General features: G+C 47.0%; 2 protein-coding genes across 6 annotated transcripts in view; one reads left to right on the top strand and one right to left on the bottom strand.

Moving 5' to 3' along the window:
- The window catches only part of LOC142592706 (uncharacterized), an 85,360-nt gene extending 77,843 nt beyond the window's left edge, over positions 1-7,517 (bottom strand). Inside the window, exon 1 of the mRNA XM_075704289.1 lies at positions 6,794-7,517. Coding sequence (XP_075560404.1) covers positions 6,794-6,952 — 159 coding nt within the window. The 5' untranslated portion in view covers positions 6,953-7,517. The remainder of the gene's footprint in view (positions 1-6,793) is intronic.
- Oseg1 (intraflagellar transport protein Oseg1) overlaps positions 6,619-21,366 on the top strand; it is an 88,486-nt gene continuing 73,738 nt past the window's right edge. For 2 of the 5 annotated variants that reach the window (XM_075704290.1, XM_075704294.1), the window contains exons 1-6: positions 7,566-7,758; positions 11,043-11,273; positions 12,461-12,537; positions 13,330-13,463; positions 15,787-15,866; positions 21,069-21,339. In XM_075704290.1, the coding sequence (XP_075560405.1) occupies positions 7,571-7,758; positions 11,043-11,273; positions 12,461-12,537; positions 13,330-13,463; positions 15,787-15,866; positions 21,069-21,339 (981 nt within the window). In that variant the 5' untranslated portion in view covers positions 7,566-7,570. Of the gene's footprint in view, positions 6,727-7,565; positions 8,431-11,042; positions 11,274-12,460; positions 12,538-13,329; positions 13,464-15,786; positions 15,867-21,068; positions 21,340-21,366 lie in introns of those variants that run through there. The other 3 variants (XM_075704291.1, XM_075704292.1, XM_075704293.1) reach the window with 3 other exon arrangements.

Genomic DNA, 21,366 nt, shown 5'->3' with positions numbered 1-21,366 from the left:
GGCAATACACTCCGTTAGACTAGATATTTGGATAAAAGTGAATAGGCTACTGAAAGCCGTAGTAAAGCGGGTCGCTTATATACTCCAACATCGTGAGAGCTCGCAATGTTAAAGCACCCCCCCCCCCCCACCCTCCCAAGCCGCTTGGGTTGCCACGCGGCATAACGTCAGTATGAAACTAAATATAACTGTGCAGGCCCGTTTCATAGAGATACTGCAATAGTGACTTATAAAATGCACTCTCCATAATCCATCTTTCATAGTCTTCGGCTCGATCACTGTTCAGTTTCACACCTTTAAGTACACTTCACGAATTGCAATGAGCCAACTGTCGACAACGACGACCTCAAAGTGGCGCACTTCTGCCGACAACCGTGGTAGCCCATGGTACTACGGGTACTATATGTATGCTCTGTGGTACACCAGCTGGTACCTCGGAGTAGCCGGCCCGTGGCGGAGGGGCCTTCACGGCGCTCTCTGCACCTCTATGTGTGCTGGTACCGATCGAGAAACGCTAAGCGTCACCGCGTACGCAGCATCATGCGTTATGGTGGGTTGCCTATCCTTGAACTTCGCATTAAGCGAAGTCCGGCGCATCTTCACTTCGAGTAATCCGGTCGGATCCGACGACGGTCGGGACCGCGAGAAACATCCGAGTAAAAATGACATTTCGAATAAAGCGATTTCGTTATAACGAGCGGTTCGTTATGACGAGAAGTGCTCTGTCCTCTGCGTCGCCGTTTCGCATGCTTTTTTTATTCGAAACTCAAGTTTCGCCGCAAGATCGCATTTTTCGGTTGGCATCATTCAACAAAAACTTCGCATTGTTGTTGACCTGGTTTTTCCATACGTTTAGTTGCCGACATACGACGCAACCAGTATAGACGTCTCTATAGAGTACAGCGCACCCGTTCCCGCGATGTTGAAATGCGCATAAAATAATGGCGTGTTTTTTTTTATCATTGATTTTTCTGGTCAAACGAGGCAAGCACGCAGAGATGTCGGGTGTTTTACTGAACGATGCGCAGCGAAGGAATGCGATCTTGCTGCGAAATTTGAGCGAGAACAAAGGAACTGTAAACACAAAATCTATATACAGTCTATATATAGATTGTACGCCTACTCGTCAAGCCGAACCTAGCTTCAGAGATCACATGTGTGTGACGATCGAGTCGCGCGCATCGCACCGCTTCAGCTGCGCAGTACGCGCACATGCCCGAGGCCTTCGATTTGTTTACTTTGTTATCCCGCTCGGGGCGACATATGCGCTATAGAGACACCTGATCCAACCGTTGACACTGGCGGCAAGGTTATTCACATCGCTTAAAGCGGCGGTAACGTGGTAGAACGCTGCTGTATTCCTATAGGTAGAAAACAACGCGTAAAGCAGTCGCATGGAAAACGCCTTCTGCACATTTGTATACTTCCGTTGTTCGTCTTCTCTGCTCCTTTTTCCTCGAAACAGGAAGTTAGGGCTAGTAGCTCGGCCGGCACTCTCGATTTCGCAGTTCCTCGCACGAAAGTGCGCGCACAAGGGGAACGTGCATAAGGCCCCGGACATCTTCAAGCGTGCGCTGTCCCCTCCGACGAGGACACGCGCACGCACGGCGCGCGAGAACAGAAACAAATGAGGCAAAGTCAGCACCGCCTATTTTTGGCTTTTCGCGCCCTCTCGCTGGAACGGCGTTGCCCCCTTCGAAACACAGCCGCTGAGCCGTACAGACGAGCCAGACGACATCGCCACGGCAGTATACAGCTACAGCAGGCGACGTCGACCGTTTGCAGACGACGCAGGCGCGACGCCCGAAGGAGGACAGCGCTTGACTGACTACAGGACTCGCACTTTTTTCTTCTTCTCTTCTCTAAGAGGCGTCGCGAGCAACAGTCCATAACGAATAGGGGTGTTCCAGGCACGCGAGCAGTCTGCTGCGTTTAATCAATCTTTTCTGCGCTGTCGCGGCGAAGCAAGGGCTACGGCGACACGCGAGGCTAGAAGAGAGCCGCCTTTATGCACTCGTCATCCGTTGGAGTACGTCAGTTTGCCCCGGGAAATGCACGTCTCGGGTCTCGCCGCATGCCCTGCTCCAGCCGCGGAGCCGCTTGTTTACCCTTAATGCACTCCCTATTAGCGTTTCCTTCCATCAGACGCCGCCTAACTGCAAGCCTCGACGTTGTGGCGGTCACGCAAACCGATTCGAAGCAGCAACTCCTCGATGGTTGTTGAACTTTCGGGCGCTACATTTTCGGCGGATTCTTTCTCTCTATTTTGTGCGTAAGCATACTTCGTTACATGAGTCAGACCGATCAGCGAATAGGCAGTTTCGTGCTACTTTTAGGACGCATCCATCAGTTTTGGATCAAAAGCGTTCAAAACACACGCTGTGCCTTTCTCCCTTCTGTGCAGCCGGAGAAGACGCATTCCGCATGGCCCCGCGAATGTTTCTCCATATGAATGAAAATAACCGAAGTTCACGGTGGCACTGGGCAGTAAAAAGAGCGCAAGCGTGTAGAACAAAAAATACACCATAAGAAGCGTTGCGCGCCCGACCATAATGCCGCGGACCCGCTTTGTCGTCTGCTTCGCAAACGAGAAACAGACGGATAATCGTCGTCGTCGTCTGGTGCGCGTCCGCCCCCTTTTCTATTGTGACGTTTTTGTCCGTAGCTGGTTTTCATACATTCGTTTACTCTTCTCTTCCTCGCTGCTTGTTGTACAGAGATATCTCCAAAACACGAGTCTTTCGTCCATGCCTCCCCTCCAGTCGTTGCTGGATACAACAACGTGGGTGCTTACTTGGGTGCCGCGCGGCCCCATCGCCCTGAACAAAGGGAGTGGAATGACCACAACGCGCGCAGGCAGGCAAAATAGCTCGCACGGGGTCCAGCAGAACTGCGTCACACACGAGACTCGACGGAGAGGACATGCCGGCTGACCCTGGACAAAAGCGAGGACTCCTCCGTCCTCTCCGAAGGTTTGCCATTGTCAAGGGCATAAAAGAGACAATTGCACCCACTCAGTGCCACCGAATGCCCGCGCGGGAGCAGACGACTTCCCGCGAAGCAGACGACGAACTTCTGGAAAGGCACACGGCACATAGGACCGACCGCCTGTTGCGGCTCAAGAGGTCAACGTGCTCTCGTGTGGTTTCTCGGCATCATTAAAACTCAACGGCACTGTCTAAGCGCGATAGCTGGACTGTGTGGTATTACGTAAAGACATGCGCGGGGGAAGAGGGAGAGAGGGGATAATGGAGAGAAGGGCGCACACATGGAGACGTGACGCACGCATATGCATGCCTTGGCCCCCCTCAGTTCTTTTTTTAAGAGAGTCTCTCATGGACATGTTGACTGCAGTGGCTGTGACGTCTTGTTACTGAGCACGATGTTCAATTCCCGGTCCCATTCTAATGAGCTCGGGATGTAAGAGATGGTCAAAACCTCAGATGGTCAAAATTAATTCGAAGACCCATATCTATGGTGTCGCCCAGCGCCCGCGTGTCGCTTTGGGATTTTCAGTCCTATATGTTATTTTAACGCGACAGCGTTAAGGGCACCGTGTCGCAGAAAATTCGGTGTCGGCGTCCAGCGCAGACATCACGTGAGCGAAAAATTCCCGTATATATTTAGGTATATGTATACGCCACGCCTTGCTGTATAACTGACATACGGTATATGCGGGTTATTTTGCAACACCGTTCTATCGCTGCAGTTGCACATAACTTGTCTTACTTTCTTGACATAGTTATTCCTCGGACTTCTGAGAATGACAGCCCACAAACAAATGTTATGAAACAAAGCAGCGCACGGATTTATGTGAGATCTTCTCAAACTTAAATATTAAAAGTGCGAAACGATAACAGAAACCTGGAAATTATGTAAATCTTTTTTTGTCGCGGCTGTGCACTACCTCCGGGATTGGCCCACGCAAGAGGCCGCGTTTCTACCGGAAAGCCCGCCTTCGTCCATAGAGCTCGCCGCCAGCGTTTCCAGGCAAACGTTACGGTTACACAGGCTGCAGTTGCCGGGAAGCGTGAGAAGAACGCGGGGATCTTTTAATGATATCGCGTTCCACTCTTAATTAAGTGCCCTCCAATTTTCTTTTTGATCTCACGACCATACATACAATGGCTGCATGCATGCGCAGATGCTTACATTCAACCCCCGCCCCGCAAGAGCTGTCGAAGCATAGAGTGCGGGAGAAAAGAAATAATTTAAAATTATGCAGGTCCAACGCGCATCTTGAAATCTGTATCTCGAGCGAAGCTTTCGGGAAGCGGTTAATGAAATGCTATAAATTTGCATTCCATTCCTGCTGCGTCTTCGGCGTAAAGCAACCTGTCGCGCGCGCATGCGTTCTCACGTGCCCGTGCCACGCAGTGTGACAAATCCTACATAGGCTCGCATTTCATCATTTTTTCTTCTTATTTATTTCTAAGTGCACCATTCGCTTGTTGGCGAAACACTCGTTGTGGCTACGTGACGTAGTGTGGAAATCATCATTGTCGATAATGTCAGACAGCTAGTCGACGTTGGCACGGTACAAGTATACGTGCGACTGTGGCCTGGAGGGAGGGGGGGGGGGGGTCTATTCTGCAAATGTCCACCTAGTGGACATGTCCAGTTCGTCTGCTACTGAACTGCTGATTGCCAGTGATTGGCTGGGGGCGCCTGCCTACTCCTGACGCACACCCCAGCCCAGCCAATCGGAACTTCAGCAGAAGACGATAAGGACATGTCCACTAGGTGGACCCCCCCTTCCGCTGACACGGATTAGTGACGCATCGGTTATCTACTGCAGGACAACGGCAGCACCAATACACGGTCGGGAAAGTCCGGTAGAGTTTGCTAAGAAAGCATCGCTTTAAAAAAAAAAGTTATGTGCAGACAACGCAACCGCGCAAGTTTTGAAAATGTGGTGGAGCAACTCCCCGTGGGGCCATATTTAGTGCGCTCGAAATCTAGGGTGAATGCCAAAGCCACACAGAGATGTTCCACACTTTCGTTATTTCCGTGTTCCGAAAGCTTTCGTGGTCGGATGTTATGTACATAACCATCGCGCCAATATTTAATGGAACGCTCAACTTAAATATGCGACCGGCTGAAAAATATGTCCCGAGTGCCCGTGTTCTAACACCGATTCCATGCGAACGCAGACGTCACGACATCACTGACTGATATTTTCTGTCTAAGTTATCTATTGAAGAATCTCTCCAACGGAATTTTCTTTTTTCTTTTTACCACTTATGGCGTACGCTTTCGCAATGGCACGCGCACTTACAACGCGCGGACATTCTACCCAAATTAAATTCACTTGCGAGGTATAACTTTCCGAAACTGCTCAGTTGGTCATGCGCGATGCCGTACCGGTGGGTTACGGGTTAATTTTGACCACCTGGCTTTCATTGACGCGCACCCGAAGCACGCTACGAGGGAGCTACTGCAACGCAAATGCGGCGGCTGAGGTCGCCAATCGAACCGTCGACCTCGTTCTCGGCAGCGCAACGCGCACAGCGGCGGGGTTCACATTATCGTGCCCCGTGCTTTCTATCCCTGCAGCGTGAGATGAAACGATCTCATATTGCCATTACTGCTGATTACGTAATTTAGCGGCTCACAGAGAACCGCGTTCCTGTTATGCGCACTGGCATAGTTGGCTAGACAAAGCCCCCACCACCCATTCATGCGCTGGCTAATGCCACGCATATCGCCGAAGAACAATACAGGCGACCGACTTCACTGAACAAACAAGGCACACACAAAGGTCGTGGGTGCGCACGCGGACGAAGAACAAAGGCGCGGTACGGCACGGATGATCCACGGACGGCGAGGGGAACGTCGCTGGGACGCGGCGAAGGTAGTCCGTGGGTTTCCATACGCGAATGTACTACACACACACAGATGCCAGCGGCCGCTTACGCGTGCCCGAGGCGAGACCTTCAAGGAGCGCAGGCGTGCCACACCAGCAGGTAACAAAACACCCCCGAGTATTCCCTCACGGCCAAAACGACGACGCTCACGCCTCGAGGAGGCCCGATCGAAGAGGCCCATTTACGCGCGTCGTTAAAAGCCGCCGTTAAAGCCGTACGGACTCGAGTTTCGCCTGTCCCGCTAATAGAGCCGACGCTCTCGCAAGAATCGCTGTCAAGTGTCATTTGCAAACGTCGAGAGGAAGACGGTAGGACAATCGACCGTTCCCGAGCGGCTGATTGATGCGCGGGCAGCAGCTCCGCCTGATTGTTTCAAATTGGTGCCGTCCGCTACGGACACAAACGCAAATGTCCCGAGAGCGAGGATCTGCCGGGATCAAGGTTAGAGAGTCGCGTAACCGTACCCCGCTCCCGCTGACACCCCGCGCAATCGAAGGTGAAAACTGGAACGCGATCGCGCGCCGCATGCATATATCGGCATTGTGCAATCGCGCGCGGCTCGCTCGACGAAAGTCTGTGCGCGCGACAAGCGGTGTAGCGGACACCTTAACCGCTCGCTACGCGGGCAAACTACGCCGGTAGAGGCCCCGCGAGATTCGGTTAAATCCGGATGGATGTGGTACGGCGCGCGCTCGATCTGCAAACAGCTGTCGGTGTAGGTGTCGTCTGCTGCGCGTTTCCAAGCGCAGCCAGTCTCGTGACGCGCCCGGATCGGGATCGGTCAAACAAGTATAATGCGATTCCGGTGCACACGACGCAGGCAAGGAGGTGGCGATTCGAAAGAACGAAGAACAACGCAGTAAGCAGTCGGCACGCAAGCACCAGCTGCAAGAGAATGCGAGCGAGATCAGTCGGGGATGACTCACCTCCTGGTTTGTCGCCCGGTTAATGGCCAGTTGCACCTTGCCATAAGTCCCCTGTCCCAGCTTCCGAATCACCTGGAAGCGCTGCTTCAACTTGTGCTTCTTCTCGCCTTTCTCCTCGGCCGCCGCAGGCGGCGGCTCGACGTCCTGCTGGACCACCATGGTGGTGGTGCTGCGTGTGTCTTCGCAACGTCGACAGGGCACACCACGTCGCTGTCACTCGTATCCGCGCCGCTGTAGAATCAGCGCATAGCGCGCGACATCGGACCCTACCCAGCGCACACCGCTAGCACCGCTGTCGTCGGAGGCGCGTCGACGACTCGTCCGGATGCTGAAGCAGCAGACACACGCGGGAGGATGCGGAGATTGCCGGTCGTCGGACACTCGAAACGGGACGTTCGGGCATGTAGTCGTCACCGAGTAGCGCACGTGTAGTGCCTGCTACCACCGCCGCCCGATTATGCGGAACGCGTTGCGGTGGACAGCGAGCACGCTGTCACGGGCACGGACGCCGAAGGGAATGAGCTGTGTGCGACCGCCGGCTGCTGCCGATGGCTCTCCGGCGCTGGGCTGCGGAAGGGACGCTGCGGACGACGACGTCATCACCGAAAAGTGGTGCTAATTTTAGCGGCCCGATCTCATGTTACGAACTTAGCCCAGTGATCTCGCCTCAGCTGCTCGCTGCCGCCGCCTCGTCGCCCATCCGCCGTAGCTGCCCCAAGTCTGCGTGCGACTCCTCCTTCGCTGCCCTCTCTCGTTTTCTCCTCGCTCCTTTGGGCGATGGAGAGCGCCTGGCGCAACCAACCGATCAGCCTGCACCTGTCGGCTGCTCGTCGAGTTCGCGCTGCGAGGAGTCCGATTCGCTTTGAAAACAGCGTTTCGGACGCGGGTTCTCGACCTGAAAGCGCGCCCGACACCTTCTACGTATTGGAGGAACACTTTCAGCGCCGTGTCACATCTTCGGCAACGTAATACGTAGCAAATAATTTGTCAAGGAGACGCCGGGTGTGTGCACGCGGTTAACGGTTCACTCTTTCCCGCCGTTCGTCCTATGTATAACTACAAAAAAATGGCTGATACAGACACGAAAACCTTCGGCTTAGTAGCGCGCTATATTTATGCGCAATATAAAATGGGCAGGTCAGCGACAGCAATTTCACTGAATCAGAAGCGCACGACCCATGACACGAGAGCGTTTTGTTTTGCTTATCAATTATTCTGTGCGGCTTTGACCAAAGTTGCCAGCGCATATTTTGTTTCCTGCTGAGTGAAGAAGTATTGTGTTTTTAAAATATCGCTTAATAAGTTTCACGCTTGGTTTAAATTATCTAAAAAATAGTTACAACAAAAAACATTTTGATAAGTTCGTAAATTTTGCTTTTACATTTGGTTGATTTTGGTTGCAATTTTTTTTTACGATTTTTGATCTGTCCAACGGTCATTGTCATCAGCAACATATCGGCATATCGGTGTCACCATGGCGACAGTTAGCAACGCGTGTGTTTTGAAGTTGCGTTTTCGGCGACGATCATGTAACCATCCTGGACGTGCACTTTCCAAAGGTTCACAACGCTTTCAACGATGCGAGCTGTCGCGCTCTGGGTGGACAAAGTCCATGACCGTGAGAACAACGAGCAATGGTAAACATAATGATCGAAGTGTCGCACACTGACGCCTTTGTACCGGCTTCGCATTGCAGTCCCCTCAGCGCACTAGCGTTTTACGTGGAATCAAGAACTAAGCTTGAGAATGCCTTCTGACAGTCGGAAGTGAGAAATATATATATAGAACTCATGAAGTTAAGTACTCTTGTGTTACCTGATCTGCTGAATTGTAGCTCCTGCAATGCTTGACGAAAACCAGTGACAGTTCGGTGCAGTAAAGTTATCTACGCATTCTAACGTACGTGAGACATAAAATTCTACCAGGAAAGTCGTGCGTATTTCTTTTTTTTTTCCCACTACGTTTGCTGCGTGCTACATGAAAAAACGCAAAGCAACGCATATTGTGAGGCACACGTCGAGAACAAAGTCCGCCGAAATCGAGCTAGCCCGCAAGGCTTTCCAGGTCGTTACATGATGTGGGTGTCGTCAGACAGATCACTCAAGTCTACAGAAGTTCACATAAAGACCATTAGAAACTTAGAAGAATTTCCGCCAGGTCTTATTGCCAGCGCTACCAAAGTTGATTGCAACTATATTGATCATACGAACTTCAACAAGCACTCTAGCTCTCACATAAGGTCTCGATTCCTGCATCTCGACAAGTATTCTCGCCTGCCTGTGGCAATCATTAAAAATCACCAGCGCGACGCAAGGGTGGATATTAGCTTTTAGCTTTTGACACTAAGATGATGTATATGGTTTCATATCATAATATACTAATGACATCATAAACGAACGAATGTTTCATGAGTGCATTTATGGTATAAATCTATGGAAACAAGGGAAGGGAAAACAATGAGATAAGCTGTGCATTAGATTATTAGCTTGTTTCTGGGTGACATAAGTTTTTTGTATCCACCCACTTGGGCGGAATGTACTCTGCACTACTTGTTTGTTCCTGGGTTGGTTGGTTATAATACTTATCACGGTGGTAATGGGACACGAAACAAAGTGACCATCTTTCCTGTCCCGGCCTTACTTTGCTTTATTTATGTCCTGTTACAACGTAATAAATACCGTAATACCATGTATTGCGGACATGTGACTGCAGCTTAACAAAACTAATTATTGCACTTTCGTAATTGTGAGGAAAAAGCAGGCTGCACGGCAGTGATGCAATCGAGATTGTACACTGCTGCAAGTGAAGTATCTCTCATAAAGTAAAGAAATTTTCCAGTTTCTGAGAGTGTTATCTTGTTGCCCAGTTGAAGACATTCAACTGGTCCAATCATTTGTAACCTGTTAAAATAATCAGAGACCAGGGGAACAAGAAAAGGGAATGGTCATGTGAACTAGGCTTTGGACTACTTATAAGTTATAATTTCACTTGGATGGCGATATAAGAAAGGCAGAATAGAGGCTGGGTGTCTCAGATTCAAAATTTGCTTTTGGCTGTTTTGCTGGATTGATTGCGGCAATACAGGTGTGGATTACTGTGCAACCAAGTGGTCCTGTATTATAGCAGGGTTCCATGTAGAAACCCTGTGCACTGAGATGTCAACCTATGTTAAGAAAAATTGTTTAATCTGTGCAGCCTTCCACAGTAATGGCCCCAGTAAGTCACTCAATCAATAAGTTTCTTCTTTTTTTTAATTTCAGAAATACCCGTGTGAAAGACAGCATTGGTCTAAGCACGTTACCCTTGTTGATCAGCCAGGCGGTGGATGTAACATTTAAATATGTCTCATCACATCACTTGCTACAATATATTTTTTACAAATTCAGAACAGTCATCTGAACGAAAATTAAGAAGTAAATGACATTCCAGGTGTATACTACGGCAGCTTACAAAAGCAAAATTTATACTTAGAAATCAGAACCTGTGTTCTGAAAAAAAAAAAATTATTTGATGTCTATGTATTTCAGTACATGAAAGGACCCTTATACTGCATTATATATTGGCCTCTACAATCGCACACTATATTAAAAATTTTTATGCGTTTTTCTTTTGGAAGTACTTCCAAACAAGCCATCATCAATTTGATGAAAAACTGTTGGAGCGTAATGTTCACGTCTCTTGTTACCACACCTAGTATAGCAACGTGGTTTAGTGAAGTGCTCTGTTTTATGTAATGTTACATTTATGGGAACAAATATCTTAAAATCACTAAAGGAATAATGCCGCATAAGCACAACAAAATTAAAAATTTGCATTCATTGTCGAACTGCAGGTCAAGGTCTATCAGGGAATTAAAAACAAGTGATGAATGTTTAGAGGATGCTTGAGAGGAATATTAAATTGTACATTAAATACATTATTGCAATATCAAAGTGCCCTGTCTTATGCTGAGAGAAGCCTTGATGAACCAGAAAAGACAAAATAAAAGAAAGATCGGTGGCACTGTGGACACGAACATGGTGAATTGTTTGCCAGCAAAGAGGGGCAACGTCACATTCTATAGTAATCAAAGGCTCAACCTGGCACGCTTTTAAAATATCCCTTTCATCAGGATGGCCAAAATACAAGCTTCTTGGCCAAATGTTAATAATAGGGTCTTGAAATTGTCTGTGTATTTTCACGTTTTTTTTTTTTTGTCCTCATTTTATTTTCATTGAGTATTAGAGGCTGTTGCTCCTTCCTTGCGCAGCATATATGACCTGGTCTTCAAGCCAGATGGCAGCCAACTGATAGTCGCGGCTGGCACACGGGTCCTTGTGTACGACACGTCAGACGGTGCGCTCGTTCAGCCACTGAAAGGCCACAAGGACAGCGTCTACTGCGTCTCTTATGCCAGAGACGGCAAACGTTTCGCGTCCGGAAGTGCCGACAAGCAGGTCATCATCTGGACAGCGAGCCTGGAGGGCATTCTCAAGTATTCGTACGTAAACACATGCAATCTCTTACAGGTGGCCGCATGATGCGCGATTGCCTGCTGTTATTGTTGAACACATTTTTAGAGCTTGTTATGATTGTTAGGTATACAACGTGAGTCTTCAAATGTAGCTCTCATCTTTTGAGAAGCTCACAGACTCAGATGTCAGCACAAAAGTGTGAAGAGAATGTGCAAAAAAACATCACTGCGATTTAGGCGTTGGTCATCTCTGCTGCATAACATGAGTAGATTTCAATAGTGTAAAGCAATTGGCAGCCATCTTCAGCTACTCTAAAAAAGAAATGATTTAGTGGTGCGTACAGCAGCAGAAACAGCTGCTGTGTGCTGTGTGATAACAGCTGTGTCTTACCAGTACTCACCTACGGGCCAGAAACCTGGAGGCCTATGAAAAGGGTTCTACTTAAGTTGAGGACAATGCAACGAGCTTTGGAAAGAATGATAAGTGTAACGTTAAGGGATAAGAAAAGAGCAGATTGGGTGAGGGAACAAACGCTAGTTAATAACATCTTAGTTGAAATCAAGAAAAAGAAATGGGCATGGGCAGGACATGTAATGAGGAGGGAAGATAACCGATGGTCATTAAGGGTTACGGACTGGATCCCAAGGGAAGGGAAGCGTAGCAGGGGGCGGCAGAAAGTCAGGTGGGCGGATGAGATTAAGAAGTTTGCAGGGACGGCATGGCCACAATTGGTACATGACTGGAGTCGTTGGAGAAGTATGGGAGAGGCCTTTGCCCTGCAGTGGGCGTAACCAGGCTGATGATGATGATGATGATGATGATGATGATTATGACAGCAGAAGATATTGGCTTGCATTTCTTTACACTGCCTGTATGTCTCTTTGCATGAGATGCAGGCTTTTACTAGTAAATACCTGTCTGAAATCGTACGATTTTTAACCTTCTTCAAAAGGCTGTGCTTCAAGCCTTGTGACTCAGTGATATTTGTTTCTACTGCTGCTAGCACACATGTTTTAAAATGATTGAATTAAGCGCTAAAGTGGCTGTTCTGCTTGTTATTCATGTTGCACATTATCGTACAACTACTATTTCACTGGCAACATATTCCTCGGTTCTTTTGACTGACTGAACCATGTCTGTATACAGAAGAGATTGAATGTTATCCGTAAACAAAGGGTCATTCTCCTACTTCTGTCATCTTGCTCTTTTTCAGACACCACGACTCCGTTCAGTGCCTTACTTACAATCCTCTCACCCACACACTTGTCAGCTGCTCTTGCTCTGATTTTGGTGAGCACACTGGTGACGTTTTCTTACTGCACTAATGTCATTAGGCTGCATGGAGGCTTTCGCGCTTTTGGCCCGCAGTGTGGTACACTTACTGGGACATTTCAATTTTTCACTTTGTCACCAGCAGCTTATAAGTTTTCTTTGTATGTCGCCTGCCTTGTGGGGCAAATGTGCCATGCTAAAATTTAATTAAAGGCAAATCTGTTGGTATAGTCAGTTAACCACTGTGATGAGTAGTAGGTGGACATTCCTACAATTAGGCATGTATGACTCTATTGGAAAGCACGCTATGGCTTCTCTTGCCGTTTTGTTGTGTCGGTTCCACAACATTTCTTTGGAACAGTTGAGCACTTTACGTTCACAACTCCTTAATGCTGTCACATAACTCTGGGTGCCTATATAAGCCTCAGTGCTTTTGAGTATGCATGTGAGTAGACCTAGACAGCACTCATGATGTTGCACTCACAGTGGGTGATTATGTTTTACATTTAGACAGCTCTTGTTCAACATGTACAGAAAACTGTACTGAGACTAAGTGAGACTAGTCATTGTCATGCGGGCATTTGTTAACAGATTAGGTTAAATCAGAAACAAGACACCTGTTCACAGACCAGACAGGTGAAGTTCACACAAACGCACTCTGTGGCCAATTACTCCCATTCTGGATGTTGCATTGTACTGGCACTGTGTGCAAACGCTAGAACCAGACTAGTCCTCTTTGTACGAAACTCTGCGCTCAAACCTGTGCGCCTCTTCATGTCATTAAGATGGACTACTCGGTGTCATGCGCAGGGCTGTGGTCTTCAGAGCAAAAGTCGGTCTCCAAACACCGCACCAGTGGAAGAGTTACCAGTGCAAGCTGGAACCCGGATGGCCAGTTCTTGGCACTTGGACTCGCGACTGGCAGTGTCACCATCCGTGGAAGGGTGGGCCATTTACCTGTGAACTTTCCCAAACTTCCTGTAACATTTACAAATTTGGGCTTATTCTGCGATTTTTGTGTCATCATGTCTTACGGGTGTCAAAAACTGTTGAAAGAGGGGCAGCACAAGGTTGTAAGAAAAAAATGCATCCAGGAAAGCATTTGGGATAGTACTTGCACCACCCTCGTCTGGCAGTACAAGTCACCATACAAGCATAGCCTTTCATATACTTTTTAGCAACTGTGTCTGAGGTTCCACAGAATTGCAGTGATAATGCCCGGGATCCTGTCAATTCCTGACAGCAGGGCTGAATGTAAATAAATATTTAGTATTGCAAATAAGAACCAGACGTAGTTTCACTTGTCCTTCTCTGACCATACCCTTGGAAGTCTTGTGATATTGAAAACACTCTTCTTAAAGAGACACTAAAGGCAAATGTTAAGTCCACTTGGACTGTTAAAATATCATTCCGTAAACTTCGCAACATTTGTTTCATGCTGAATAAAGGCTTAGCATGAACAGGAATGATCTATTAAATGTTCTATGAACCTCCTGCATCCCTAAAAGGAACATCTATTAGAGCTCACTTATGTCCATCTGCGACATCCTTTCAATGTTACAGCAACGTGATCTGGATGGGACTTAGATTATCCATAGTACGTATTTGTAATGTTGTTTGGATAAATATAGATATCTATGGGATGGTGTGCAATATCTAAAACATGACGTTCTATGGAAATGTGTGGGACATAAATGATTCACTGGGTTAGTTTCAAGAGAAAATCATGTCTGAAGGTTCTGCATACCTTTAGTGCAGTTCAAATTGCTCGCCCCAGAGCACGGGAGTGCTGATGTTGCATACGCCATCAGCGCCCTTTACTGCCATCAGGGAGTAAAATGGCGGCCAACAGACTGCGCTACGTTTTTTAGCGCATTGACCATGTAGGAAACAGAGTTAAGATCCCGATGGCCAAGACAAAGCTTTGAATTCGCAGCTGCAGCTGCTTTCGGGCAAGTGGCATGGACCATTCGGGCGACCCGCGACACCACATGGACATGGGATTCTCTGCTACTTGCAGTGTGCGACTTTCAAGTCAGTGAAACCAGCGCACCACTAAGTGATAACAAGACTATCGAAACGTGAAAGCTCGAGCAATGCAGAGTAGAGTGAAAATGAAACCTTTAGACTGACCATGTCGTTGTGAAGGGTAATATCAATGTGTCTTTTTTTCTAAACATGGAATAGAACTAGAGAAGTCGCATTTTATTCCATCTTATAATGCAATGCAACTGCCTATCTATTAGGACAGTTTGAGTACTTGTGACAGAATTTTAATGAGGAGTGCCTTTGTCATTGGACTAGTACCTGAATGGCCTGGGTGAGTTACAAATTCTGCCCCTTTATTTACCACAGTTTTTTAATTACTAAAACTTTTTTCGCGATAATATTGACACCTTAAACGTTCTCCAGCATCAATCTATCAATTTGGCTTGACTTAATATTTGTCTTTAGTGTCCCTTTAAGACAAGTTCCGGAAGCGGCAAAATCAGCAACATCAGAGTTGTTGAAGGAAACGCGGTTCTCTAAAAACAATGCGTTACTTGTCAGGCTGTGCTCTTCCAAGTTTGGTGCTGCTTGTGGGCCTCATCCAAAGGTAATTCATCACTTATTAAGTGCATATGTACCCCACAAGATAAGTGCACCCAAGACAAGATTAAAAAATTTAAAAATACTGCGGTAAAATTACCTTGTGTTGCAGGGAGTAAATAGTGGAAATCATCTCCACAATAATTTTACTAATATTAATGTTGGCTTTTTTTGGAGGTATGCACATAAATCTTTTTCTTGTGTCATATCTGTAGAATAATGTAAAGAAGACAAGTTGAATCAACTTAAATGAAATAGTGATTATGTCCTTTTTTGTATGTGGAGGGCACATTTTTGTGAAAAACACGTCTTTGTGTAAGTACCACGTCAGTTTGCACTTGCCTAAGGATATTCAACATCCTTCGTGTGTGCGTTGTGAGCTCACAAGGGTGCCTTTTTTTATGTGTTTGTTTTCTTGCTGTTGCCGAGTCAGCCCATAGGTACCAGATGCCTGTTTTTCCCTGTCTTTTCATTCTTGCGCTTTGACATGTTGCATCTGTACATGTCAGTAAGTGCAAACGGTTGTTAGTGGCCTTGGCACCTGGCTTTTGTCTAGCTAAACCAGTCGGCACAGTCTTTCATGACCACATTAAAGTCAACACTTATGAGTGGAATTTGAAAAAGCGAATGCATTTAAAATGTGCACGGCCTTTTATCGTTGCACAAATCTTGTTGCAGTCTGGTGAAGAAGTTGTGCGCATTGACAGACCTGGTGGACCGAAGGCGGCAGTTTGGGGCGTCTGCTGGAACCCTGTTAAGTATGTTGATAAGAAATATGTTGTTTCTAAATGGTTGCAAGCATTTACCAAAGAGTCTGATCTGCTCACTTCTATAAGTGATAGTCATTGCCTCGGTACCTATCACCAGAAAGGTAATTTGAAATTTTGACGCTTGGCTACTTTGATTTTGTTGGTCAATTTTCAGACAATTTTCACTGCGCTGATGCAAATAAATTTAAATATAGACGCCACCATTGTAGTTAGCTAAAAGTGATGCAGGACCCAGAATGTTGGGCACGGGTGTTGCTCCTCAGAAGGACGTCAGAGATTACCGTAGGTGCCATTCATAGTGCACTGAATATCTCTGAGGTGATCTGTTGGGATCACGTCATCTGAGAACCACCAGGTGCATGCAGGTTTGGTTAGGCACTATTAAAAAGCTGCTAACAAGGTAATTAGTAGGGATGTGCAAATACTCGAATATTCTATTTCGAATCCAATGTTACTACACAGCACTGCAGTTTTGCCATGGTTGCTTCAATGGTATGTACAACTCATTCATAACCCAATTTAGCCCAAGAATAATTTTTTGCAGTTGGCCTTTAGTATGGGTTGTTAAGATGTCAGCAACAACTCCCCAGTTACGAACATTTCTTTCTTTTTTTTTTTTCTCCTGCAACAGCAGCTAAAAGCTTGAAACTGGGTTTGCCATGTCCATCTCTCATTTCCATGTGACATCAGTGCCCGTCATTGTCGTTGCTGTATCACTGTCGTCCGTACCCACCACATAGGCTCAGCATTATGCTGCTGAGCACGAGACCGTGAGCTTGATTCCTGGTCACAGCAGCTGCATTTCGATGGGGCCGAAGTGTAAAAAACGTTTGTGTACTTAGATATAGGTGAATGTTAAGGAACTTGAGGTGATCAAAATTAGTCTGTAGCTCTTCACTACAGCGTCTCCCAGAGCCGCAGCGTTGCAATAGGGCATTAAACCCCATGAATCAATAAAATCACTCAGTCACTGATGTCAGCCTATTACCACATCCACTGTGTCACACTTGTCATAGGGCAAGGAAAGGTCCTTTGCAGATGTATGCCAATCTCGCAACAAAAGGACAGGGAAGTTGCATGAGCGAGTTCTTACACCCCTCGGGAAGGACTGGGCAATGTTGAATTTTCTGGCTCACGGCCTTGCTCAAATGCAGCAGCAGCTGTGGCTACGTTCGAGTGCAACCGTGGCTGGCTGTGACAGCTCCAAAGCAGGCTGTGTTGAAGCACCACGGCGTAGGCTTTCACCGCCCCAGCCGTGTAAAAATTCTTAGCTAACCTCCAATGTGAAGCCGGTACAATGTGACATGAGAAGCAATAATTTCAGGTTATACATTATCACGCATGTAAGGTGTTGTGTGTTTGAGTTAGATATACGCAAGATTACCTTTACATTATAATCATTTATTACAGTGAAATCCCAATAATTTAAAATCTCGTAATTTGAATGGAAGACTAATTCGAAGTCATCTGGCAGTCTTGGCGAAGTCCCATGTATTTGAATAAGGAAGAACTTCTGTGAATTCGAACTCCAAAAACCACGCAACATATATTTAAAAAAAAAAAATTCTCACTCCCATGGACCTCCTTTCAGGCAAGACCGAGTTGAAAGTGAAGGTTTTATGTGTCCCTAACTACCGTAATGTCGCATGCTGTTAATATGATGTATGCATGGAGAGCCGAGACCGAACCAGAGCAAGCGGCACAGGTCACATCCTTCTAGTGCATGCTTGATTGCATTACCGCACATAAAGCCACCATTCTTCTTGGCTCATTCTCGCACGCTTTCCCTCACACCCACACCAAACGGCGCGCAGGGCGTAATCTTATTGCACTTGGACTTTACACGAAACCTACTGCGTTCTGGCACATGCTGTCATGCGCCAATAGAGGAAAGGTAAGACTTTTCAACGTGAGCCCAGTGATGGCTTTGGTTGTGTGTGCTGTACCGCACTATTGATTGGGTGCTATATTCAAAGGGGCCCTCCTTAGCTTGAACTCTCTTTTGGTCGACTGAATTTCCAGTCCCCGTGAAGTTCAATTTAATGAGATTCTACTGCATTATGTTTCAAGGAAAATTTGGGGCTTCGGCACATATTGCATTGCATTTACATTTGATTGCGGCCAAGCCGCATGGAAACCGCCGTGGCACTCCCCTTAACATTTTTGCCGTAGAACAAAACTTTGTCCGCCACCACCTCCACTGGGAGTGCAACTTGCATCCCTGCAGCAATGTGCAGTTAATAGCTGGATGTGCTAACCACTGCACTATCATGTAACGTTCATGCTTGGTAATTTGTACAGGGTATTGTGCCCTGCACAGACACTGATAGCGGTAGTGCATCTGCACATGCATTTTAGAGACCACAACGCGTGATGCTGTAGCAGACGAGGGCAACATTCTGTACAAGAGGTTCTTTAAAAGATTGTGGTGTCCGCTGTGAAATGTTACTGCTGTCTCTGTAAATCAGTTTAGAGATGGTGTAATTGCTGAAGTCTGCTGATTGTTCTTTCTTTCTTAATTGTGGGAAGCTGCACACTACAAGAGGGTTCCTAATGCATTATAATAATAATAATTATTATTTTTTGTGCCACTAGCACTGCTATTTCAGGCTTTGTCCTGATATTCAAATGAAACTTGAAGCAAATGGATGATAACATAGACACATTACCACACGACCTAAAGCTTTTCGGTGTCACTATAAGAGCATAGCACGAATGGTGCAGCTACACAAAGGCAGCTGCTGGCACACACAGCAAATTTGCATAGTTTCTGTTCCAGTTCACAGCATTAATGTTGAAAGGGTTGTCTTTTGAAAGGCAGTTTTCTCTTTAAACAGGAGGGGCTAAACCAATGTGGATGAATTCAATTCTACATTTGCTTGGTAAAAACAAAAGCAAAAGGAAGTGCTTAGTAACAGACAGAAAGAACTTCATTTTAAAGTGGACAGACTTTCCAACATCACTGATGACATGACTGCAAAACATGATACATTTTTGTCCTTTTGTAGATGTCTTTGTTTTGCTAGCAGAAAATCCCACAGAAGTTGCAAGCTTGAATGCTTCCCCCCCCCCTTTTTTTTTGTTGTTGTCTGGCAGACGAATGCCAGTTACAACTAGGCCGCTATCACGAATCCCTTTGAAGAGTATTTGGTGCTACCTTCTTGGTCCGTCACTGACTGTTTTTATCGTCTATTGTTTACTTGGGGTACTTATGTGGCACAATAATGTTTCCTACTCATTGTGGTTACCTGCAACCTCATGAGCTGTCATCACTTGTACAGACATCCTTGTCTCTGCGGCTTAAGTGTTGCAGTAATATACGAATACATAGCTCGCACGTGCACTAGACACTGGATGCCGGCAATTTTCTATTGACACAGTGGTCTCTTAACAGAGGTGTTGCAGTTATAGGTAGCATACATGTGGCAGGGCTGTAACTGAAGGTACACTCAAACCTTGTTATAATGAAACGAGGTATAAGGAAATAATGGATACATATAACGAAGTAAATGAAATTCCTCTTGAAGTACCCATAGAGATCCTGCATATAAAACTTCGTTTTAATGAAGGGCAATTGTCCGGCCAATGAATATACCGAAATAGATTCGTCTCCAAAACCAAAATATACCCGACAGTTGTGCGCCAAGTACATCACTTTCCGTGGAACTCGGCAATCGTTCGCCGAGGTAGTTCATAACTCCCAAGTCCCTGTCTCTAGTATGTCATCGAGCAACACTGGTCTTTCTCACCGCTGGGTGCAGCTGCGCGCCGCCAGCATCTCAGTGTCGTACTTTTCCCACTGACCTCTCATTCTTGTGCATGCTTGGCTGTGCGGCTATGCATGGCAGTGCGAAAGATAGAGCATTCACTTCTGCGCGGCATGCCCCGCCGGCAGGTGCAGCTGGGCTTGGCCTCCGAGGTCTCCCTGGCGCAATTTCGAGAGTCGCGCACCCTGCTGCACGGCTACACACAGTGGTGTGAAACATCAGTGCATTCATTTCTCTATTTCTCTACAGCATGCTGCGCGGGCAGATGCAGCCGCACTGGCCTCAGAGGTCATCCCGGCGCAATCTCGGGGGTCACGTCCAGGCCATGCATTCACGTTTCACCTCTCCCTGCAGCGCACCGCTGGCTGGCAGCTGGGCGTGACCTCTGAGATCGCATTGGCATTTGTGCAATCTTGGGAGCCACAAACTGGCCAGGCCAGTTTGTGGCTGTAGCTAGTACGGCAAAATTCGCTTAATTCCTCGATCACACAGAGGAGTGCGGTGTTTTGTGCCACGTACTTCTGGACCATGGCGAGCCAAGTGGAAAGCGGACGCGTAAGACCGTCAGAATAGAACAGAAGGCAACTATCTAAAGTCTGTTGCGTCAGGTGCTACAAAGTCACATGACGTGCCGAATATTCTTTTGTTGTTTTATTCATAGTTCATCGCATGCATGGCCATATAGCTAGTGGCTCTGCGGGCCGCAAGGCTGCCTTCTTATTTATATGTTTACAATTGTGCACCCCATTATATTGCAGTAAATGGCAACAATAGATATAAGAAAGTAACGGATATTACAAAGTAATTTTGCCCCCCCCCCCTTCTTCAACTTCATTATAACGAGGTTCGAGTGCAATTACAGCATCTGCATCCATGGACCGATGAAAGGAGATGGATAATGTCACGCTGTTGGTTGCATACAGGTAGGTAGATGAAAGAAACAATGGCAATTGAAGTGAAGCGATTGATTTGAGTTAACTTGTGCCCACCTAACGAAAGTGGTGCTAAAAGCCAGCGATAGTCAGAGGAAACTAAGCACTGTTAAAACTTGCCAGTTGAATTATGTGACTTACAGCCAGCTGCTTTGTGAGGGGCATCACTGTGCATTTGTGATCAAGCAGCATTCATCAAGAATATTCTATACGCTCTGTGCGGATGGTGGACAGCTGGTGAAAACAAACTCACCTGGTTAGCAGCTGTAACACTTGTGGTGTAATAACGATCTGATACTGTTAGCACTTCTCTTTGCAACAGCTGAAACTAAACATAAGTAACAAAGAGAAGGCAAGCTTGATGACACCGGCAGCATGACACTGTAAAAGATAAATAAGTGCCAAAACAAAATGGGTGCCGTGATATTCATTCCTAGGCTAAAGTGGACTCCCTTATGAGTTTTCTTGGTACCGATGATTTTATGATTCAGGGAGGAAGGTGTTGGAGATGTCCTTGCCGTGGCTGACTGGGCACAGACGCTCAGCTTCTACAATGTGGCAGGCCAGCAGACTGGCCGCGAGCGAGCCTTGGGCTTTGACCCAACGTTTGTCAGCTACTTCCCCGGTGGCGAGTACCTCGTGGTGGGCGGCTCGTGCCGTGAGGCTCGTGTCTACACGCGGGATGGCATCTGCGTAGGACCTGTCTCTCAGCAAGCCTCATGGGTGTGGTGCTGTCAAGCGCGCCCGGATGCCAGCCACCTGGTGAGCATGAATGTGGTAGAGTGGTTT

Source organism: Dermacentor variabilis, chromosome 9 (assembly GCF_050947875.1).
Source record: "Dermacentor variabilis isolate Ectoservices chromosome 9, ASM5094787v1, whole genome shotgun sequence".
Classification (NCBI taxonomy): domain Eukaryota; kingdom Metazoa; phylum Arthropoda; class Arachnida; order Ixodida; family Ixodidae; genus Dermacentor; species Dermacentor variabilis.
The sequence above is the reverse complement of the archived record's forward strand: the minus strand, read 5'-3'. Positions and strand labels throughout refer to the sequence as shown.